This window comes from Myodes glareolus, chromosome 2, assembly GCF_982192425.1.
Source record: "Myodes glareolus chromosome 2, mMyoGla1.1, whole genome shotgun sequence".
Taxonomy (NCBI): Eukaryota; Metazoa; Chordata; class Mammalia; order Rodentia; family Cricetidae; genus Myodes; species Myodes glareolus.
In genome coordinates this window covers 68,108,659-68,132,783 of record NC_142027.1, presented here as the reverse complement: position 1 = coordinate 68,132,783, position 24,125 = coordinate 68,108,659, and the positions used below count along the sequence as shown (strand labels likewise).

The 24,125-nt window shown below is 44.9% G+C and overlaps 2 protein-coding genes across 4 annotated transcripts in view; both read left to right on the top strand.

Moving 5' to 3' along the window:
• The first annotated feature begins 219 nt into the window (after nt 1–219).
• Rpl35a (ribosomal protein L35a) lies at nt 220–3,778 on the top strand. Its single transcript, XM_048454089.3, has 5 exons — nt 220–238; nt 808–850; nt 1,044–1,196; nt 1,953–2,097; nt 3,699–3,778. Exons 2-5 carry the CDS (start codon nt 840–842, stop codon nt 3,720–3,722), a joined length of 333 nt encoding a protein of 110 aa, XP_048310046.1. The 5' UTR covers nt 220–238; nt 808–839; the 3' UTR covers nt 3,723–3,778.
• A 2,285-nt stretch (nt 3,779–6,063) lies between these two features.
• Lmln (leishmanolysin like peptidase) overlaps nt 6,064–24,125 on the top strand; it is a 52,532-nt gene continuing 34,470 nt past the window's right edge. The window contains exons 1-8 of one of the 3 annotated variants that reach the window (XM_085685477.2): nt 6,064–6,354; nt 9,746–9,843; nt 10,726–10,756; nt 11,988–12,070; nt 12,602–12,719; nt 17,872–18,050; nt 22,341–22,446; nt 23,897–23,991. In XM_085685477.2, coding sequence (XP_085541603.2) covers nt 6,064–6,354; nt 9,746–9,843; nt 10,726–10,756; nt 11,988–12,070; nt 12,602–12,719; nt 17,872–18,050; nt 22,341–22,446; nt 23,897–23,991 — 1,001 coding nt within the window. Of the gene's footprint in view, nt 6,355–9,745; nt 9,844–10,725; nt 10,757–11,987; nt 12,071–12,601; nt 12,720–17,871; nt 18,051–22,340; nt 22,447–23,872; nt 23,992–24,125 lie in introns of all 3 variants that reach the window. The other 2 variants (XM_085685476.2, XM_085685478.2) reach the window with 2 other exon arrangements.

Below are 24,125 nucleotides of genomic sequence, written 5' to 3'. Positions count from 1 at the left end.
TTATTTAATTTAATTTAATTTTTAAACACGTATTAACGTGTTGCCAATTACTAACATGAAAGAACAGGAAAAAGGTGTAAGGCCCTGAACGCGGCTTGGCCGAGTCGAGCCTCTCCCTGACCCCGGCTCTCCGGCGGAGCGCAAGCGGCCTAAGCGCTGAGAGGGGCGGGGCGAGTCTCCCACAAGGCCGCACGGCGGGCCTTGCCTTCCTCTTTCGGCCATCTTGGCGCCTGTAGAGGTGAGGGCCGTTCGTGCAGCTGAGCTTTGGGGGCCGCTTTCTGGGGTGGGTTCATCCCCATCGCTCACCGAGACGGCCCTGCATCTCGGAGACCCTGCCCGCCATCGATTTCTGGGGCTTCCAGGGAGAGGGAGGGCGGGATGGAGGAGATGAGGGGCTGATGGTGCTGGGGAGGAGAGTTGGCCGGTCCCGCTTGGTCCTCGGCGAGGAGTGAGCGAGTTTGTTTCTCCCGTCCTGGTTTACCGGGACCCGGGGTCCTGGAGGCTGCTGGGCCTGGAGCTGCTCGCCCCGCTCGGCGGGCTTTGCGTGGCTGCCCTGTGCGCTCGGCGGAGTTTCTAGAATTTAGGTCTTCAGCCAGTCTTCCCCACACGTAGCATTTGCCCACGATTCGGAGTCGGAAGTTGTCTTTCATTCTCAGAAGTCCGCATAGTTTGTCAGGCTCTGCTGTGGATGGGTGGCCGAGTTGAGGTCCCAGTACTTGGAGTGCTCCTGGGTTCATCCTGCGTGCTCGGGATCAGGAGGTGGGAACGGGCTCCGTGGCTCTAATGTGAGATCCTGTTTGCTTTCAGGCCTGCTGGGAACAGGACTTCTAGAAGACACTATGTCTGGAAGGTATGCGACTCAGTATAGTTGGTTTTCCCTTTTTTTTTTTTTAACCTTAAAATTTAAAATAATGCGGGAGGGGAAGAAGACATTTGCTGTAGAGAGCTTGAGTCGGGGTTACTTCAAACAAGTTGTGGCGGTTTGCTAAAGTTAAATGGAAAGATGGAACGTTTATTGATAATACTCTCCTTGTGTGTCCCAGGCTGTGGTGCAAGGCCACGTTTGCTGGCTATAAGCGAGGTCTTCGGAACCAGAGAGAGCACACGGCTCTTCTTAAAATTGAAGGCGTTTATGCCCGAGATGAAACTGAATTCTATTTGGGCAAGAGATGCGCTTACGTGTATAAAGCAAAAAAGTAAGTGTTTTGATGACTTCGTTTCTTACTGATAAAGTAGAAGTGTAGTGGCAATTTGACGCTGTTGTTGATTTTGCTTAGAGGCAGGCCATGAAGAACAGGAAGTCAAGAAGAACCTTTTGGCCGCTGGTATTGGATATAGGCAACATCGGCTCTTAGAAAAATGATAGTTGTAGGAAGGCCCTGGGTTCAGTCTCTAACATGGTTAAAGATGACAGCTGTTACACCTTTCATTTTCCTCTGAATACTTTTAAGTGTATCTTGATTCGTATTCATCCCTCGGGGTATTTTGTGGGTTTTAAGTGTGTTTTAAAATGGATACTGCATGGGTTCTCTTGTTCTCTTTTCCTACTTGGAAGTGAACAGAAGGCCTCAGTGGTGTGCGCCTTTAATCCCAGCACTTGGGAGGCAGAGTTGCCTTTAAGTTTCATTTCGTTTAGTTATACTCAGCCCTCTGATAACCCGTGCATCCAAGCCTCCCACTTTTTTCTTTTATCCCAAGTAGGCTTCATCCCTGTGTCTTTCCAAACATTTCATATATTTAGCACATGCAGTCTTTAGTGGTTATGATCTTGGGAAAATTGTTTGGTATGTATGAACTGTCGAATGAATATTTTATACAGTTTTATTTTATACAATTTCTCAAGGAATTGTGTGTGGAAATCTTGAGAAAGCCTGGGGTTCCTAGGAAATAAGTGAGCTTGTGTCAGATTGTATTGGTGTTGAGCTCTCATGCTTCATGTCTCCTGTAACCAGCAACACAGTGACACCTGGAGGCAAACCAAACAAAACCAGAGTGATCTGGGGGAAAGTCACTCGGGCCCATGGGAACAGTGGCATGGTCCGTGCCAAATTCCGAAGCAACCTTCCTGCGAAGGCCATTGGACACAGAATCCGTGTGGTGAGTATGGATAAAATAAATGGATTTTTAAAAAATGCCTTTTGATGCCTCAGAGTCAGTTTGAAGGGTGACCCTTATACCTATCACTAAAGATTTTTGTGAGAGTAAAACTTGTGTGAATTGTCACTTAAGTGAAAAGTTACAGAACATCTGATTGTTGGTAAAGCAGAGTGAAAGCGGTTGCTCAAATGAATTACATGAGTCTGATTTTGCTGAAGCTAGCTGACAGGAGGGATATTTTGGGCAGGTTTATGGTCGTGTCTTTGAGACAGGTCTCACTGTGGCTCTGGTTGGCCTGGCACTTGTTATATAAAAAGGTTAATTTTTTTTTAAATTTTAAGACAAGGTCTAATTGAGTAGGCTGGTCTTGAAATGCACCCTAGCCCAGGCAGGCCTTACACTTAAAAGCCTTCCTGCCTCAGCCTCCCAAGTCCATGGGATTTCAGGTCATTGCTATCAGGCTCCTCTTGTGTCATACATGGGGGGTGGAGGGATGCTTGCGGCTTACCATGTCTGTCATGTCAGTTCTGGCAAAATGTGTGGAAAGCATTGCTCATTCTAGGTCTCGGGTTTAAGATTTATTTAGCCAGATGTGATAGTGCACACCTTTAATCCCAGAGGCAGAGAGAGGCAGGCCAATCTCTGAGTAAGTTTCAGGACAACCAGGCCTGTTACAGAGAAAAACCCTGTCTCAACAAAACCAAAAAAGAAAGCTGGGTCGTGGTGGTGCACGCCTTGAATCCCAGCACTTCTGAGGCAGAGGCAGACAAATTTCTGAGTTCGAGGCCAGCCTGTTCTATAGAACTAGTTCTAGGACAGCTTCTGTTAACGCAGAAAAACCCTGTCTAGAAAAACAAAAGATTTTTATCAATTGTTCCTATTTTAGTTAGGGTCCATTTGTAGTACACTATAATGGTGGCAATGTTAGACTTAGTGCCACCATACCTTACGTCAATACTTAAATTTTGGGGCTATTTACATTTATGTTTGTGGGGGGGTATGTAGTATGTGAAGGTCAAAGGATAATTTTTGGGGGAGTCAGCTCTTCCACTTGGCAGTTCCAAGAAATGGAGCTCACACGGCCAGGCTTGGTGTCGAGTGCTGTACCTGCTGAACCATCTCACCATCCCTTGAGAATTTTATTACAACTTTGAATGCTGTTTTGGGGGCTGGGGATGATAGCTCAGTTCAGAAGCCTGATTTAACACCTTGTGCTTAAGTATGGGGGGGGCGCTGGTCCTTGTGGCTGGGGAGATGGCTTAGTTGGTAAAAGCTTGCTGAGCAAGAATGAAGTCCTCTAAGTTCTTTCCCCAGAAGCCACAAAACATTCAGACATAGCAGTATATCTGAAATCCCAGCACTGGGTCTGGCAGGAAGACCCTGTGTCTTTTGTGTCAGTGAACTGTGAGTTCTCAGCTAGATGAGTGTGTGAGTGTTGGTGCCTAAGCATGTTTCCTAAAAGCCAGTGCTGTTCAGACTAAACTTCCCTACTATCAGTTCATTTTGGGGATGAGTAATAGGGTAATGGGATATTGATCCTTACTGTGTATTCAATGGTTTACATAATATTCACCTAATGTTTTTGTTTTTTTTTCCCCCAGATGCTGTACCCATCCCGGATTTAATGAAAAGTAAATAAATAAAAGTAGATTTGTGCTCTTGTATTTTTTTTTCACCAGAACTGTCCTAAAAGTTTTCCCTGTGTTTAAGATAGTGGGAGTTGTCTGGTATTTTCGGGGTGCAAGGAAATTCTATGTAACGGTCAGTATTGGGCAAATGCATATGTTTAGAAGATAAGTTGTCACTGGGTGGTGGCAGTCCAACAGAGGGACTAAAGGGGAGGCAGATGAATCTCTGACTAGGCCAGCCTGGTCTGCAAGAGTGAGTTTCCGGGCAACCAAGGCTACACAAAGGAACCCTGTCTCGAAAAATAGGAAAAACAAAGTTTTGCTGGGTGAAGTGACGTACACCTTTAATGCCAGTACTCAGTTGTTTGAGGCCAGTCAGAACTGTGTAGTGAGAGCCTGCCTCAAAGTTTTATATACTTAAATGCTGGGCATGGTGGGTGAATAAATTTTGGGGAAGTAATTTCAATCTAGACTGAAGCATTGTCTCATACTAGGTCTCGGGTGGAACTTAGTGAAGCACTTGGATGGCATGGTTTGGGTGTGTGTGATGAGGTGTGGTGATGAACATACATAATTTATTGATGGGGAAAGTGCAGTACAAGGAGTTGAAGGGTCTCAGGCGGCTGGGGATTCATTTGGGATAGGTTTGAGTGGGAGGGAATATTGTGTTGGCTATTGTCACATATGTTGGGGAAAAAGCCTTTGAAAAATTGCTTTCCTTTATTTTAAAGCACAGTGCATATTTTTAAGAGTAAATGGGGCTGGAGAAATGGCTCAGCGGTTAAGTGCACTGACTGCTCTTCCAGAGGACCCGGGTTCAATTCCCAGCACCCACATGGCAGCTCACAACTGTCTGAAAATCCAGTTCCAGGGGACCTGACACCTTCACACCAGTGCACATAAAATAAAAGATAAATAAATCATAAAAAAAAAGAATAAAGGAAATTTAAAGAAAAGAGTAAGCACAGCTCTAAATACTTTTGAGGATACTTTTTGAGGATGTACAAGAAATGTACGAAGATATCTTCAACTTGTGTGGTTGTAGGTTGCTAGGAGTGGTTTTATTAGCCACTCTTTAGATTGAACTGCAAAGGGCCTCTACTATTGGACTTGAGTGTCTTGAGTCCTTCCCACACTAAGATGATTGTCCTAGGAGCTATGTTGGGGACTGACTGACTAGTTCCAGCTGAAGTTGACATTTTGCAAGTCCTAGTTGGGAGTGTGTTCTCCAAAAGAGCAGCAACTTAGAAATGAATTAGATATGTCCTCAATCCAATCACAAATGTAGGCTAGCTCACTAGATCCTTAAGGGAGGTCACATTGGAAAAATCTAGGTTTCAAGGGTAGGAAGTGCCAATCTTGAGCTTATTCCAATGGAAATTGTTTTTCCAAAAAGCCTACAAAGCAACTTGTGTTTTGAGGCTCAGTTAAGATGTGACCAACAACCTCAGGAATAGAGAAAGTATGCTGTAATGTGAAAAGGATGTGTTTAGAGAAAACACGGCATGAACGGAGCCTTTTAACTTGGGTGAACAGAAACGAGGTCGGGGGTAGTGTGGGTAGTGTTATGAAAGTTTTTCCGTTACTGAGAAGTAACCAGTGTGAAAAGGTTAATATTTTTGGGTTATCTTGGCAACTAAATTGAAGTCAGGTGGGATTTGTGATCTTAAGAGTTTGGGCAACTGAAGTAGAGTAGGTTCCATAAATGGTAATTTAATGCTTTAAACTTAATTTTTAAATTTACATTTTAAAAGTTGGTTATGAAGGTTTCAATAATAGACGTTTACAAGGTTGCAGAGCCAGTTAGAAATGAACAAGAGTTGAAGCGTTTGGCGCTGTGGGCAATAAACACTGGATAGAGCCCCTATGGAATGCTTCGTAAGAATCAGGCATTTTAGCTAAGTAGAGAAAGGTTGAACCTCCTTTAAGGTATAAGAAATGACTTACGACATGGAAATGAGTTTTGCAAAGGCTTCAAATATGACGTAGTTAGGGTCGACCCAACTTTTCGTGGATTAATACTGGGTAGACTAGCTGCCCGACAAATACCGTAACCTTAGTCGGTTGTCTTAAGCGATGGGGCTGCAACGGACTGAAGGCATTGGTTCGCTAGACTAAACTGTTCGCGTCCTGGCAGCTGCCGGGTAGGGGGCCGTTGAACGAAGTAGGACAAGCGGCTTCAGAGGAGCAGTCCCCCAACGCCCCTCGGATCCGCACTAATCCCCGCTAGCCCTAGGTTCCCACAGCTCGGGTCACGTGGGTTGCCCGGCGGCCTTCATTGGCCTGCTCGACGCTCACGCGGACGCCGCTGCCCTGGTCCTCCGTCGGACCCGGCGTGATGCCGGCCAATGGCGAGGCGGCTGAGGGCCCGCCACCTGTCCGCGGCCGGGGCGGGCGGCGGCGGGGAGGCGTCGCACTCCATGGTAACGACGCCGGCTCGAAGATGGCGGCCGCTGGGGCTGGAGGAGCGGGCGGCCGGGGAGCAGGCCCACGGGGCCGCTGGGGCAGCTGCCTGTGGGTGCGAGGCGTCCTGCTCGTGCTGGGCGGGCTCCCGGCCGGCGCCGCGGCTGCTCCCGTCTCCCTGAGCACTTCGCAGCCGTGTCGGCATCACGTCCCTTCCGACACTGAGGTAGGTCGCAGCGGGGCGCGAGCGGGCCGGGCGAGGGCGTGCTGGGGTAGCACGAGGGTGTGGCGTCCGGGGCGCCGGACTGCAGGTGCTCTGCAGGAGGAAGCCAGCGCGGGGTCCGCCGTCAGCCCCTGCTCCCGGCAGAGCGCCCGAGTTAGACACTTGTCCCCTTCCCGTTCCTCTTAGCTAGGAGCCCCGCAAACTTGGGCGAGCACCAGAATAAGCAACCGAAGCAGTTGTTAAAACAGCTTGCTGGCCCACTCCCTCACTTTCTGACTCAGGAGGTCTGGCATGGATCCCACGGCTCTGCTCCCTAGATCCTGATGCTGCTCACCCAAGCACCACACCGCTAATTTGAAGACTTGGGAAGCGGTTTATGAGAGAACAAGACAACTGCTCTTGAGGACTGCTGAGAGGTCTCTGGAGACAAAGTTCCGGCTTTGCTTTCTAGTTATTTATCACTGTGCTGTCTTTATCCCATCCCCCTACCCCTGCAAAGCCTGTTCCTCCTTCCACCCCTTTCTCTCCCAGTCTAAATTCCTTTAGTCTTAGTTCAGATCTGCCTAACCAAACCAGCCCAGTAGAATGTTCTTTCCATTTCCACAGAACGCTTTATCTGCCCTGTATCCTGGCGCTTAACCAGCTTCTACTCTGGTTACACTTAGCTCTCAGACCTGCCCTGCAGTGTAATTTAGTCCAGAGGTTCTTTGAGATAACATTTGTGCTGTACTGAGTCCTTCATTTGGAGACAGTCCTATGGTTACCACTCCTCTGTAAGTAAACAAGGGGCAGCACTTGAGACCGGACTGCATGGCGTGATTGACGGTTCGCTTATATCAAGAAAGCTTTGCCGAGGAAAACCATTTCAGCCCAGAAATCTCAGCCTACTCGTTTTGTAGTCATTTCCAAGAATGTTGTGTATAGGCTGTTTACTCTATGAGCCAGGCTTTTAAGTGGTTGTGTTATGATTGTTTGCTTTGCGGTTTTTGTGAGACGGGTTTCATACAGCCCTGGCTAGTTGTGAGTTGGAGGATGCTGGTAGTCTGATATGCCTGCCCCTGTCTCACACACCCCTGTGCCTACTTACAGGGCTGTAGCGTTTATCATGATACTGTATTTCAGCTGCGTTATTTTACGTATTTTATTGAGACGGGGGTCTCCGTAACCAGGCTAGCCTTGCATTAGCCAAACTGGCTTCTAAGTCACATTGAATAGCATCTCTGAACATCTGATATTTTTGTTGTCTCCAGGGATTTTTCTTTAAGACTGTAGTCCAGACTGGCTTGAACTTGCTGTGTCGCTCAGGCTGGCCTTGAACTCCCAATCCCCCTGCCTCAGTTTCCAGAGTGCAGCATCATTCCCGACTCTGGTCTTTTATCTTCTCCAGTGAGCTTTTCATTTTAGTCGGTGTTCATTTAAGCCCCCCACCCCCAACCTGGTTCTTTCCATTGCTGCCTGCTGGGCTTCCTCACCATTTTATGTGCTTATTCCCCTTTAACCCTTTGAGCACACAAGAGCCTCATTAACGTAGTTGTTTCAGTTCAGGTCCATAGGGTTAGTTTCTGCTCCTCTTCCTCAGCACGGATCCCACTCGTCTGTGCTGATGGCTGTTGAGTTTTCATTAGGTAGTTTCGCTGTGGGCTTCCCCTCTGGCAGTCTTTCTCCTGTAACTTTGTGGTGCTGGAAGATCTGAACACTTCTACCCAGCAAGCTTGTGAGACTGTCTGCATTCTGCCACCTATGCAAAACCAGAATAGGACGTATTCCCGGGGGAAAGTAGCCTTGTAAATCAGAGATGCACTATATATAAATGAGGCTTATTTATTTTATGTGCATTGGTGTTTTGCCTGCATGTGTGTCTGTGTGAGGGTGTCGGGTCCCCTGGAGCTGTGGTTACAGACAGTTGTGAGCTGCCATATGGGTGCTGAGAATTGAACCCAGGTCGTCTGGAAGAGCAGCCAGTGCTCTTTAACCACTGAACCACCTATCCAGTCCCCAGTTTCTATATTGAGTAGATTCTTACAAGCTGTGCCTTTTCGTCCTCCAGTGCCTTCAAATAGTATTCCTTTGTCGTTTCATTTTCTGAATCAGCATCTCATGCAGCCCAGCCTGGCCTGGAATTGACTTTGTAGCCTCTACCTGCCTCCACCTCCCAGGTGTTGGAATTTAGCCTCAAGTCATATTCCTTTCGAATATTTCCTCCAAATGTGATCATATATGACGTGTATGAAGCTACCATTCCGTTTCCGGAACCCAGTAGTTCCCATGTCCCCTTTTGATGTTAGTGTTAAACTTTATGTTCTGGATTCTGCAGTCTGTCTGTGGCCTGTTATATATGTTGGATCCCCTGGAGCTGGAACTACAAACAGTTGTTGAGCTGCCATGTGGGTGCTGGGAATCAAATCCCAGGTCCTATAGAAGAGCAGCCAATGCTCTTAACCGCTGAGCCACCTCTGCAGCCCCTGAACCTTTGTAATTTTTATTTCTCCTAAGGGGTAGGGGGTCACATAAATGATAGCTAGGGAAAAGATAAACGAAGCACTCTCTTGTATGAAGTTTTAAAAAGTGACCTAAGGTTCTTTAGGGCTGGGGTGATTGCTCATTTGTTGAAGCGCTTCCCATTCAAGTGTAAGGACCTGAGTTTAGTGTTCTAGAACCTGGTTTAAAACTGAAACGGACATGAATATCCTACGGACAACCCTAGCCTTGGGGAAGCAGAGACAAGGGCACTGCTGGGCTTACTGGCCAAACAGCCTAACCTGCTTGGCAGCTTCCAAGCCTGTGAGAGACCTTGTCTCAAAATACACGGTGGAGGACATTTGCCGCCACATTTCTCTACACACATGTGTATGTGCATCTGGCTGCACACACATGCGCGCACATGCACGCTTATACTTTTAGTCTCTTGTCGTTTCTTTCCTTTTTTGAGACAAGATCTCACTATTCACTCTGTACCTCTGGTTGGACTTGAACTCACAGAAATTGACTGCCCCTGCCTCCCCCGTGCTGGGAATAATGGTCTACCGCTCTTGTCATTTTCTAAAGACTTGGAATCAGCAAAACTAGACTCTATGTGACAGACTGCAAATATTAGCAAAGCCCAAGCCTTTTTGGCAGCTGTTGTTACTATGGTGATTTACTCACGTCACTCAAGTTCAAAATACTTACCTCTCAGATGATAGCATTTGCTTGGGAATCATTGAATGTGCAGGACTGCTAATATCTTAGAATGTAAAGTAAGGGACTTTGGGGGAGTATCGCACTTAAACTTGGGCTCATTAATTTTGTTTAGAATCAATTGGGTAGTTAAATAAACACATATTTAAAGTCTACGTATATAAAAAATGTCATAGAAACCTTTTAAAAAGAGTTTTCAAACTATTCATTTTTCTAGGTCATAAATAAGGTTCATCTTAAGACAAATCATGTCGTCAGGAGAGATGCTGATGGGCATCTACGAATCAAGACTGTCTATGATCAAAGCATCGAAGAGTAAGTTTGCATTCTTTTGCCATTCATGTATTGTTAGTTTGAGACATCTTACCGTGCTGACCAAACTGTCACCTTGTTCTGTTGCCCAGGCTGACCTCAAACTCACTCCCCATCTTCCTGTCTCAACCTTGCCATCTTTTTCTATTGTCAGTCTAAGAGTAAAGATATTTTCGTGGTTATCTAACGTAATATCTATAGATAGAGCTAGAAATAGCTCTAAAAGAACTAGAAGTAATTCTAAAATAGAACTGAGTTGAATTTGCCTTTTATTCTGAGTAGACAAAGGCCATGGTATGCAATTAAAATCTGTTTATCGTGAATAATTTAAGGAGAACAAATTCGACCTTACTTGATTGCAGACCTGGAAGACACTTGTCAGTAAGTTTTTAAGGGAAAAATAAGAGGGGCTGCAAATATGAACAATAATAAGGAAGTTTAGAGAATTGTTTGCTAGGTAGATACTGCAGCGTAATTGGAATGTCATCCGAGAGTGGTCCAAACAGCAGGCAGACGAGTCTGAAGTAGTTAATGAAGTGCTCGTAGAGCAGTCCATGTCTTTCTCCAGCCTAACCGTTCTGCATGAATGAGATGTGTGCAGTCAGACTTAGTTCCATGCTTAGGCACAGGGTGATGTCTCACAGACCCATCGCGGTACGCTGAGACTTGGGAAGACGAGCTCCCAAATATGCAACTGTGTGCTTCTGTAGGGAATGTTCTAGGGCCCTTGAGATACAATCAGAGAGATAGGATGTGCTGTGACTTGGGGTGGCTGTACGCTTCTTGTGTGGTAGTAGTTCTCACTAGGCAAGTACCCTACCACCCCTTGTGAGCTACGTCACCACCCCTTAGCGCCAGTTCTTACATTTTTCTCATCATTTTCAGGCTGCTCCCTGAGAAGAGATACCTGGTAAAGGTATGTAATAATAAATACTCATGAAGTAGATACTTCAGACAGGTCCATTTTACTATGTGCTAATTCTCCCCATGAAAAAGAACAATGCATACGTGACTGGTTTGTGACTGAAGAAAAGATTTTGGTAGTAAATGTATTTTTCATTTTAATAATGGAGTTTTATGATAATGCTTAGCAAAACTTAGAATTTAACATTAAATTAATCATTTTATAATTGGTGTGTTAGTCTGTCAAGTTTTGAGGGAGCAGAGCATGCTGAGGACAGGGTGGGCACAAAGAACAGTTTTGTATTCTCCGCATGAGAATGTTGTTTCTCCTGAGGATTGACTGGCATGACAGTGTGACCTGGCCGAGGCATTATTATTTCATCTTTACTGTGTGTGTGTGTGATATGAGAATAGGGGTAAGCAGAGAAGTCAGAGGCTAACTTTAAATGTGGCTCTCATTCTGTCACAGTTCCCAAGATTAAATTAAGTTCATCAAAGATCAAGCTTTTTTGGCACATGCCTTTACGACTAAGCCATTTCACCGGCTCCAGAGATTTTTTTGTTTTTGTTTTTACATATAGTCCATCTCATCATGGTGTGTGTGTGTATATATATGTACATACATGCACACATGCTTGTGCACATACAGGCACAGTGGCGGTCAGAGGACAGCTTTCAGGGTTTGATCTCCCCTTGCTCCGTGGATTCCTAGGATGAAACTAGGATTCTCAGTGTTACACATCGGGTGCCTTTACTTGCTGAGCCATCTCGCCAGTCCTCATCAGATCTTTAACTGTGGGTGGAACCTCACAATGCATATTAAGCCAGCTCTCTATGGCCCACAGGACTTAATGAGCTTCTACATAAGATTTTCTTAACAAAAACCACCTTAATACCAGAATCTAAATCAATCTCAAATTGAAATAGTCACTAGTAGTTGAGTGCACATCTTCATTAATGTTCTCAGTCATCAGTAGTTGCGGTTATGTTTTCTCGGGTGGGTAAGATGGAACTGGGAAAGTTTCTGCCTAATGCTCTATTCCCAAACCCCACTAGAACACGATCCATCTCTTCCTCCTAGATTGACTCTTTGCTGCCACATGACCTCAGACAGGTGTCTGTGTTCTAGAATCCTAGGAGTTTTCTTCCTCGGTCTTACAGCCATTAGTACTCCATGCTTATTTTCTGAAACACACTGCATCCCGTGACTGTAATTCTCACTAATTTTTTTCTGTTTTATCTAGAACAAACTTTTCCCCCAAGCTATTTCTTACTTAGAGAAAACATTTCAGGTTCGTCGACCTGCCGGCAAGATCTTACTTAGCAGGTATGAGACATCAGACAGTGATCACTTTCTCCATCCAGTTAGCTCTGTAGACTGCCCATTCTATGTGGCAATGCATGAAATTTATAGTGGAATTTTATTACGTGTTTTTAGAAACAGAACTTAAAAGGGTTGAAGACGCCCCTGCTGAATGACCCCCTTTCATTATAAGCTGTTGTCTCCACGCCTCCTTCCTCCTCTATGTGGTTGTGCTGTTTGCTTTGTGAGGTGCTTGATAACCCAAGTCAAGAGGACTCCCTAAAAAACTGAAGTCTTAGTGAACTATTTGCCTAGTTAATAGTAACCATTCTTAACGAAGTAATATAGTAGGTGTATTAGTTACTCTGCTGTTGTGCTAATAAAACCCCGTGACCAAGGCAGGGCTTATTTGGGGCTTACGATTCAGAGAGCTGGGTGCCATGATGGCGGAGAAGAGGTAGTTGGTGGCAGGCAGCACAGCATGAGGCTGTATTTTAACTGCTGTGAACTATTCTCTTTCTTTTTTGTGATGTTTGATGTGTGGCTAACCCAAAGACAATGCGCGACAAACCAGTACCTGCGGAAGGAGAACGATCCGCACAGGTACTGCACCGGGGAGTGTGCGGTGCACACCAAGTGTGGCCCCGTCACCGTGCCCGAGGAGCATCTCCAGGTAAGGCTCTCTGCGCTGAGCAGGGCTTTCCCTTCCAGAGTAAGCGGGAGGTGCCCAGTCCCCCAGAGCACGCTTCCTGGTGACAGCACCAAGGCACAGTAACTCGTTGGTTTGTTTTTTTGTGGCGCTCTGGAGCCAGCCTGGTGCTCCGCATGCTAGGCAAGCACTCTACCATCCTGAGACTCCATTTTCTACCAACAGCTAGTCACGGTTGGGGTTCTGGCTTTGTTCCCTCATGGCTTTGCAAGCTTGTGTGATCTTTTCTGTGACCCGTCCACATTTGTTGCTTGTTTAGTTGAAAACTGTCTTTTTTTGTTGTTTTGTTCTCAGGAACATTTCTTTTAACACTTTAAACGGGCAGTTTAATGTGTCCTAAAATACAAGCTATCAGCTTCAACCCAAGTTTGAACTTTATTCCGTAATACTAGCAGCTGCCCAGGCCCACTGATGTAGGCTTCCAGATTTACCGAAGCAAGAGGATCACTTGAGCCTATGAGTTCAAGATCAGCTGGGGCAACCTTGCAGGGTTCTGTTCCAAAAAAGGCATAATAGTAATTGTATAATATGAATTCAGGATTGTTCTTTATGAAATTATAAATAGACCTATTTAGGTTATTAAATTACAGTGCAGCTATAAAATGGAATGTTAAAAAATGAAGTCAGTCTATACTGACTTGAAGAGATATTTAAGCTCTTAACTGAAAGAAGAAAGATTGGAAGTCAGTAAGTAGGTCTGGTTAGTGTGTTCATCTGGAAAGTACAGATTGCATATGCAAAGACAAAACAAAACCCTATGCAGTGAGCCGGGTGTGGCAATAATGTCTAATCCCAGCACTTGGAGGGCAGAGGCAGGAGGCTCTTGGGTTTGGTTCCAGCCTGGGCTACATAGCAAGACTTATTTCAAAAAGCAAAAGAAATAAAAAAAAAAGAAGTATCTGAAGGAATATACATACTAAACAATCCAGATACAGTTCAAAATGCTTAATTTTTATTTTTTAATTTTGTGTGACTGATTTGCCTGAATACCTTTTGTGTGCAGTACCTGGGGAGGCCAGAAGAGGGCATCAGATCCCTGTAACTGGAGTTACAGACAGTCGTGAGCTGCTCTGTGGGTGCCAAGAATCAAACCTGGGTTCTCTGGAAGAACAACCAGTGTTTTTAACCTTTGAGCCAGCTCTCTTCTTTAAAAAAAAAAAACCAAAAAAAAACCAAAAAAAACTTGTATTTTTAACTTAATAATAAACACATATGTATATGTTTATGAACATAGGTGCCCATGGAGGTCGTAGAAATCAGATTCCCTGGAACTGGAGTTTTGGGCAGATGTGAGCAGTCTGACATGAGTGCTAAGAACTGAGCGTGGGTCCTCTGCAGGAGCGGTATGCTCTCAACTACTGAGTCATCTCTTCAGCTCCCAGTGGTTTCCGTTAAGAGTTGCCTATGATGGGGTTAGGGGAGGAGCTGGAGAGACAGAACATTTGCTGCTGTTGTTGGAGACAGGCGCATTTGATTCTTTGCGCACATATCAGGGGCTCCCAACCACCCGTGATTCCAGCTCCAGGGTTGCAGCGACCCCTCTGGACTCCACAAGCACCCGTATGTGCACTCACAGAGACAGATAGACACAAAACAATAAACAAATAAATAAATGTAAAAAAAATACATGTGTTAAAGAAGCAAGAATAAGCAATATGTATTTTCTATAAGTGAAATGGAAATTTGGAGGTTTCTCCCCATTTTCTCCAAAAGCATTGCTTAAACAAATAAGCAGACAAAAACATCACAGTGTATTGATTTCTTTAAAAAATTTGGCTGGGCGGTGGTGGCACATGTCCTTAATCCCAGCACTCAGGAGGCAGAGGCAGGCGGATCTCTGTGAGTTTGAGGCCAGCCTGGTTTACAAAGGCACTTGTGTGGTGGTCAAAGGACAGTTTCCCTCTGAGCCTGGAGATCAAAGTCTCCAGTTGTCAGGCCATGAGCAAGTGCTTTACCTGCTGAGACATCTTGCTGACCCAGGAATTTGCTTTGCTATTTATTTATTATTTATTTTTTTGAGATAGAGTATATAGCACTGACTGTTCTATATAGTCACTATATAGTCCGGGCGGGCCTTGATTTATACATATCTACCTGTCTCTGCCTCCCGAGTGCTGAGATTAAGGGTGTGTGCACCACCACTCCCAGCTATTTGCTTTTTTAAAAATGTTTTATTATACTTATTTATTTATTTTGTGTGTTTATGCCACGGCATGTATGTGGAAGTCAGAGGACATGGTTTGAAAGTTGGTTCCATCCTTTGACCATGTAGGGCCCACGCTCAAACTCCAGTCAGGCTTAGCAACACTGCCTCTACTGCCGTGCCACCTCACCAATTCCAACTTTCCTTATAGTGGGAAATACTTTCCATTGGGTTGGAAGTTTTTGTTAGTTAGATTTGAAATAATCCTATGCAAAGGAAGTTGCAAGAATGATGTTCGTGGTAGAGCACTGTCCACCACATGTGTCCCATTCCTAGCACAGCAAAATGTCGGTGTGTGTGTAGGTGTGGGGGGTATAGGTGTGTGTGTGTGTGTGTGTGTGTGTGTGTAGGTGTGGGTATGTGTAGGTGCGTGTATTTGTAGGTGCGTGTGTGTGTATAAGTGTGGGGGGGTATTGGTGTGTGGGTGTAGGTGTGGGTGTAGGTGTGTGTGTGTAGGTGTGTGGTGTAGGTGTGGGCATGTGTAAGTGTGTATAGGTGTGGGGGGTATAGATGTGGGTATGTGTAGGTGGGGGGTGTAGGTGTAGGTGGGTATGTGTAGGTGTGGGTGTGGGGGGGTGTGGGTGTTGGTGTGTGTATAGGTGTAGGTGTGTGTGTAGGTGTGGGTGTGTTGGTGTGTGTATAGGTGTGGGTGTGTGTAGGTGTGTGTGTTCAACTTTCATTCTGTCGCATTCTGTATGACAGATACCTGGCCAGAGGTAACTGGGGAGAAAAAGGTTATTAAGGGACGGGAAGGCAAGCTTTCTAAAGACAGACTTGGTTGGGATTCCAGGAAACTGTAGTCGGACCCTTGCTAGTTATACTAAGCTTACTTACAGTTCAGGACCACCTGCTTAGGTATGGTACCACCCACAGTGGGCTGACAATCAAGACAGCCTCCCACAGACATGATCTAGCATGATCTAGGCCAGCATGATCTAGGCAACTCCTAATTTGAGGCTCCCTTATCTTGGGAGTCTAGGTTGTAGCAAGTTGACCTAGAAGTAGAAGTAACTAGCAGACCTAGTTACAGGGTGTTTTTTGTTAGTTTGGTTTGGTTTTTTTGTTTGTTTTGTTCGAAATGGGGTCTCACAATGTAGCCCTGGCTGTCCTTGTAGGAAAATGTGGTACAGTTGTAGTGTTGCAGGGATATCCTGACTTATTGGGAAGCCAGGCTATACTTCGAGCCGCAATAGGACAGCTCTGGAGGGGTAGAGCTGTGGAGCAAAGGTGTCCTGACTATAGGGAACCCAGGCTACCTGAAGCTGGGGTGCAGTAGGGGGTGGTCTCCCCATAAGATAGAGTGATCCTGCTTTTCTCCTGGAGAAAACAGCTGAGCTCTGCTCTGTTCCCTTAGGGAACATCCTAGCAAAGCTGTCTGGCTCTCTGGCTTCTCGGGCCCAAGATGTTTCTTTTTTTTGCTAATACTCAGCTAAAGGGGAAGCTCCGGCAAAAAGTTGTTACTTTTTTCTGCCCAGCCTTACTCAGGCCCCCTAGGGGAGCGTCCCAGCATGGTTTTTCAGCACAGTCCCCTAGGTGATGTCCCAGCCAGGTTCTTCTTCTGTGCCTGTGACTCTTTTGAGAAAGAGATTTATTTGGGAAGGAGGAGTCTAGGAGAGTGGCTGCCTCTGCTTGGGAGGGATAAATGGCTAACTGGAAGGCCAGAGAGGCTTATATAGGGCTTCTTAGGGGCGGGCTTTTCCCAAGCTCTGATTCTAGAGACAAAGTGTCTTCCTTTCTTCCTCCCTCCTTCCCTCCCTCCCCCCTTCCCCTTCCGTTCTTCCCTCCTTCCTATTCTTTCTTTTGGTTTATTTATTCATTGTGCATACAGTGTCCTGCCCAGAAGAGGACACCAGATCTCATTACAGATGGTTGTGAGCCACCATGTGGGTGCTTGGAATTGGATTCAGGACCTCTGGAAGAGCAGCCATCTCTCCAGCCTCACTGTGTTTCTTTGACACTAGTTTCAGAGCCAGGGCACTTGGCTTTAGTCCTGGGTTCAGGGATGAAGATGTTTCTTTTCCTGGCCCAGGTCTCAGATCCAGGGTGTGTTTCTTTTCCTGCCTCTGGGTTCAGAGTCAGGCTGCTCAGTGATTGGTTGGTTTCCTGCTCCAGTTGTCCCTTTTACCCTACAGTCCTAGTACTCCCTCTGTAGCCCAGGCTGGCCTCGAACTCACAGAGCTCTGCTTGCCTCTGCCTCCTGAGTGCTGGGACTAAAGGATTGCATCACTATGCTCAGTTTAGTCTCCGGATTAAAAAAAACATTTGTTTCTTTTTCTCTGCATCCATGTTTGTTGACCTTTATAAATAGCGGTCATTTGCTTTCATTGAGTATAAATTAAAACTTTTAGTGAAATAAATTCAAAAGAGGTGTATTGGTCTGGACTCCGGAGGAGTCAGGACCACTCCCACAGGGTATTTAAGTGAACTCCCAAAGGAGAAACACATGGTCGGTGTCCGCCCCTCTCCCCCCTGTGGTTGTGTTTGTGATCTCCCGGATCCCCCTTGGGGCCACCCGAGAACGCAGGAATCCCATTAAACCTGGATATTTCTTAATTTGGCATGTTGTGATTTGGCTTGATTGGGATTTTTTCATCGACAGAGAGCTCGCCTTAGGAAAACTTTCTAACAAGAGGTAAGAATAGAACAGAGAAAAAGAGGTGGGATTTGTGGTCCTTGATATGGTTTATTTAAAAGCCAGAAATCTTGCCTCGTTGCTTGGTATGGGTTTAAGGGATCCTCCTGCCTCAGCCTCCCTCGGACCGTAGGTTTGCAGTGCTTGCCTGCTCAGTTTCCAATCTGGGTGAGAACTCAGGGAAAATAAGTGAGAGTTGAGTGATGTGTATCCCCGGTCTGCAGTCGCCTGATAGTGTTGCTCAGCTAAGTCTGACCTGCCTTTTCTGTTGTCCTGTGCAGCAGTGCAGGGTCTGCCGAGAGGGTACGTGGCCCTGCGGAGCAGTGGGTGTGCTAGACCAAGAGGGGGTTCAGGATGCAGACTTCATTCTCTATGTCGGTGCTCTGGCCACTGAGCGGTGCAGCCATGAAAACATCATCTCCTATGCAGCCTATTGTCAGCAGGAGGCAAAAATGGACAGGTGAGTCTTCCTCTCAGGCTGCTCCCAAAATGCTTTAGTGTACCGTAAGAGGAATTTTATATCTACTCAGTTGTTCTAGGACTAAGAAATAAGTTGTTCAAGGAAAGAAAGCAAAAAACTTCCCTTGACTTTTTTTCTCTTTTCTTTAAAAAAAAAAGTGTTTGTTTATTCTTTGTGGGTATGTATGTGTACCTGAGGTAGAGGTGTGTGTGTGTGTGTGTGTGTGTGTGTGTGTGTGTGTATGTGTGTGTGTATACACCACATGTGTGCAGGAGCCTGAGAAGGTCAGGCATCAGATTCTCTGAAATTGGAGTCACGGGCAACTGTGAGCTACCATGTGGGTGCTGGGTATCAAACCCGGGTCCTCCGAAAGAACAGTCAGTGCTCTTAACTACTGAGCCATCTCTCAACCTCTCTTTGCCATTTTCACTCCAAAAAACTCCAAGAAAAAAATACTATCAAGAGAGAATTTCTGATTAAAAAACAAAACAAAACACAAAAGACAGATTTTTATTGTCATGTTAATTCCTATCCAAGAAACCAATTTGGACTTTAAATTTTACCTTTAACATCTTACACTGTAAGAGTATAAGAATATTCTAGTATTTTACTTGTAATTACCTACCAACTTAACTTCTTACTTACTGGGTAAGTCAATAAAAATTGATTACATATGCAAAAGATTTCCTATGACACACCAGAAAACTAGTTAAAGGAAGTAGTAACTCTCACGTGACCTAGAGCAGTGGTTCTCAGCCTGTGGGTTGTGACCCCTCTGGCAAACCTCTAGCTCCAACAATATTTACATTACAGTTCATAAAAGTAGCAAAATTACATTTATGAAGTAGCAACAAAGATAATGTTACAGCTAGGGTCACCACAGCATGAGGATTGTATTAAAGGGTTGCACCATTAGGAAGGTTGAGAACCATTGACTTAAGAGTTACAGTGTGAAGTTCACAAGTTAGCATGTTTGATTTGTATGCATTTCATGACCTGTCTGTCTACCTTTCTATCCAAAGGCTCGTCAACTTCAGAGAGTTTATTTTTTTCTTTGGTGTGTTTGTGTATTCATTTATTTTTGAGCTGGGGTGTTGCTAAGTAACCCCCAGTCGGCACTGAACTTTAGTGATCCTCTCGCCTTGGCTTCTGGGTAGTGGGCTTACAGATGTATGCTTCCAATTCCTGAAGGGCCTGAGGAAATAAGCATGTCTTGTGAAAGCAGTCAGGCACTACAGTGTGATTGTTTCTTCTTCTCACTGCATTACAGAGAACCCAGCAAAGATAGGTTAGGGGGGCTGCAGAGATGACCAGGTGACTAAGCCCGTTTGCTGCTTTTCCAAAGGACTCTAGTTCCATCTCCAGCACCCGCACCAGGCTAGCTCACGACTGCCTGTGTGAGCCTCTAGTGCCCTCATCTGTCCTCCGGGAGTACTGCACGCGCGCGCGCGCGCACACACACACACACACACACACACACACACACACACACACTTACTCAGGCTCATCTGCATCTAATTAGAAAATACAGGACCCGGAGCGATGCCTCGGTGATCCAGAGCTCTTGCTCTTGCAGAGGACACAGGTTCAGTTCCCAGTACCCACAGGGTGGTTCTTAACTCCAGTTTTAGGAGATCAGATAACTTCAGACCTCTGCAGACACCAGTCATACATGTGCACATACATGCATGCAGGCCAAACACTCGTACACATAAAATGAAAAAAGAATCTAAAAATAAATAAAAATAAATTTAGCCAGAGGGTGGTGGCACATGCCTTCAATCCCTGGTACTATAAGTCCTAGAACACTCTCACAGAGCTCCGCCTGCCTCTGCCTCCCGAGTGCTGGGGTTAAAGGCAGTGGTATATTTTTGAGACGTACACTTTCATTTGTACTTCAAAATCTAGTTCTTTCCCTCAATTTGAACTAAACCATATGGATTGCATCTATACAAAATCACATTTTTTATATAAAGTGTTGAAAGAACATTGCAAAAACAGAGTACCTATGTGTATTTGGATATTCTAAGGAAAAGACTCCGAAATACAGAATTTGCAGTCATCCCAGTTTAGGATGTCCTGTCCTAGCTGTGGCACTGAATGTCCCACGTTAGAGGAGACAGAGGGAACTGTTGAATCTTGGGCAAACTAAGATGGTTTGAAAATAACATGCATGGTATTATTGACAGTAGTAGCCTCTGATGTTGGACATTAGAAGAGACAAGGGAGGGGGCGGATAACAATATTTTTACTGTCTTCTTTATATATTTATTTTCAAAAAAGTTTGGTTTTATGTATATGGGTGTTTTGTTTGCATATTTGTCTGTGTACCGCTTATTTACTGTGTGGCTGCAGAGTTACAGACAAGTTGTGAGCCACTGTGTGAGTACTGGGACTTGAACCAGGTCTTCTTGAAGAGTAGCCTGTTCTCTCAACTGCCGAGCATCTCTTCAGCCTTCCTTATATATTTCCAATTGTTTGAGCATATTCTGTTATACTGTGAGCTTTTAAAAACATATAAAAGCTATGTTGAACTTTATATGTGAGGTTCAAGGTGACTTACCTGGATGAGTGAGGAAAAGAATATAGAAGTCCCAGGTTGCCTGAATCTAAATTAGGTCGTCTCATTTCTGCATCTCATGATGCTGAAAGCACCTACTGGATCTGCTGGCCTTCTGCTGAGAGAATTCAGGGTAGGAGTCGGGCATGAGAGTCCTGTAACTGAGAGGTGTTTAGTTCTGTTACTCTGCTCTTTATTTATCTGTGGCACTGTAATGGTGCCATTTGATGTGCATGAATAGGTAAAAGAATAAATGGCTTTGTACGAGTGACTGTGGAACTCATCACACCTGGGGAAAGATTGGGTTTCTTTGGAGAGGGTTGGTGTGGAACAAAAGGCAGCACAGTATCTTTGGTCCTGCTCCCTGCCTCCGTGGGATGTGGTCTGGCTGACCAGCCTGGCCTGGAGCTCACTAAGTGACTTGAATGTGGATGACCTTGAATTCCTTGTCCTCCTGCTCCTCACTCCCGAGTGCTTAGATTACAAAGGCGTGTGTGCCACCCCCACCCAGTTATTCTGAGTCCTCAGAACTCTGTGTTGTGTGAGCTCATGGCCATCTGATTACCGCCAATAAAGGAGGTGAGCAAACAGACCTGTGTGCTTGCCTCCTGCCTTTTACAGATTGTATAAGGAGACAAATAATGGCTAAGTAGGCCTGCGAGTAAGCATGATGCTTTCAGATGTGATACATACTTCATACAGGATCCTGTGGCATAGATCAAAGGGACTGAATTACAAGGAATATTGTTTCTTTTGATCTGGGAAGGAAGACCTCTTTTTGAAGAAGTGAAATTTTAGCTGCAGCCTGAGCAGTGATAGGCTTTAGCCAAATAAATAGGTAAGGGACCCTCCTCTGGGGGTGGAGAGAGGTGTGTACTTGCAGTCTTGGCTGCTTGAAAGGCCACCTCAGGCAAAGTCAAAGTTTAAGGCTAGTTTGTTGTTGTTTGTTTTTGAAAGCTTCTTACTCCAAAGGCCTGGCTGCTACACTGGACTCCAGGCTGGCCTTGAACTCCAAAGTGCTCCTCTTGCTTCTACTTCCCAGGTGCTAGAAATGCAAGAATTGCTTGGTTTAGTATAGGCACGTTAGTAAGATCCTATATCAAAGTGGAAAACAAAAAGCTGGGGATGAAGCATTGTAGTAGAGCGTTTGCTTAGCCAGTGTGAGGCCCTGCGTTCAGCCCAGAAACAAGGAAGAGAAAGAGAAGTGGAGTGGGTAGAAATTCATACTAGCAAAAAGCCATGTGGACCTAATCCTGCCAGAAGGTCATTTAAACAGGCCTGCGATTCCAGCTATTTAAATAGGACAAAAGTTTGTTATAAGTAGACAGCTATAATTTAGTGAGATTATGCTATTTCCACAGTGGGCGGTTAAAGCGAGGGTAGAGAAAAGTTTGGGTTCATTCCTATTGTCTGTTTGCCACCTCCTTGAAAGACAGCAAGATACGTGGAGTTAATTGCTCAGGGTGTTGAGCACTTGAAAGCCCCTATGGTGCCTCTGTACCCCTCAAAAACAGGTGTTGCTTTTCCTTGCCATTGGAAAGCAAAAGGTATGGGTATTAACAGTTAGAGAGAGAGAGAGAGAGAGAGAGAGAGAGAGAGAGAGAGAGAGTTAGAATTTAATAGTAAACAAATAATGTCCTTGAGCTGTCTTTTGTAGAGAAGTATAGGTTAGCAAATATTGTAATTACTACTCTGAAATATAGTGGAAAATGTCATGTTTATTTTAACAGGCCAATAGCAGGATATGCTAACCTGTGTCCAAATATGATCTCCACCCAACCGCAAGAGTTTATTGGGATGCTGTCCACAGTGAAGCATGAGATCATTCATGCCCTGGTAAATGCTATTAACTTCTGTCATTTCCTTCAGACTGCTGATTTATTGTTTATGCTGTGGTCTTAATACATGCTTTCAATGATATGTGAATTCCTAGGGTCATGTTTGGTAAAACCTAGTTAGTTGTGTTTCTTTCGACAGGAATTTTTAGTGGTCAGGATGGGAGTAGGTTGAGTTTTGCTATCTGATATAATTTACAAGTAAACTAACATGGCCATTGGGTAAGTAGGACTTTCGAAGAGATGATTAAACTTCTAAAAAGCATCTTCAAGCCAGATGTGCTGACTCAGGCCTGTAATTCTTGCATTTGAGATCCTGACCATGATTACAAGTGTGTGCTACCGTACACAGTGTATGCAGTGCTGGGATTAAATCCAGGGCTTCATACACAGTAGACAGCCATTCTACCAACTGACTGCCTCTGGTGCACATATACACACAGAGAGAAATAAATGTAGATATATGTATGTGTATATAGTGCCAATTTGAGGCTTAGACATTGAGCTTTTATATATGCTGTTAGGAGTAGACTTGATCCCCAGCTCCGTATACCATTCAATAGTGTTAATAATTTTTAGTAGTAGTGGCTGCAGTTTTGACATTTAGTAAATTTGGGTGAAGAAGATAGCACTAAAATGTCCCTGTTATCATTGTCCATGGTGCCTTAGGTTGTGTTTAGTATAAATAGATGATACTTAGATCTGATATTTATAGATAAAGGCCACTGAAGTGGTGGGGATTGGTCCTGTAATTCATTGTTCCACATTTGGAAATGATCCATGACAGGGTCTCCAACAAGGAAAGATACTAAAATGCCTATAAAACCACACTGATGAACTAAAAAGTATAATTCCCCGTGCTCTGTAGTGTGTGCCTGGAAGTATGGTAATAACATAGCATTGATATGTATAGCCTGAAGGCAAATTTAAAACATATAGTATATTTAGAAAATCTTGTATTGAACGTTTACATCAGTGGACTGGAGAGGCGACCCAGAGGCTAAGAATGCATACTGCTCTTTCAGAAGACCCAACCAGATCCTCACAGCCATTTGGGGCAGATTGCAACCACCCTCGCTCCAGCTCCATGGCATCTAGCACCCTCTTCTGGCCCCTGAGAGCACCCACGCATACGTGGGTACGTTCACACAGACAGATGCCTGTGAATAAAAATAAAAATAATCTTTTAAAATGTTTACAGCAGTAGTTGAGTGTTTCAAACTGTAAATACAGCTCACTGACTTGCCATTGAAGGCTGGGGTAACTTCTGCAGAGCCGCGTGGCACTCTTGTGACTAATATCCACACCTCCTCGATAACAGATGCAGTTACCTGTGCTCTGACTGAGCATCCTACTGTATGACTATGTCAGCATCCTGGATGGTGGGTGCTGCTGTGTCTGTGCTCTGACTTAGCATCCTGCTGTAGGGCGCTTTGAATTCTTCCTTCCAGGGTTTCTCTGCTGGGCTTTTTGCATTCTACCATGATCAAGATGGAACTCCCCTGACCTCACGGTCTGCAGATGGCCTCCCGCCTTTCAACTATAGGTATTTGTGATTTTCATTCTTATTCTTCTTTAGAGGGTGCTAGAACCTGAGAATCACAACACTGTCCATGCAGTGAATGGCAGTGACTTCATGGCCAACCTAAAGGAGCTGAGGATACTAAGACAAAACAAATT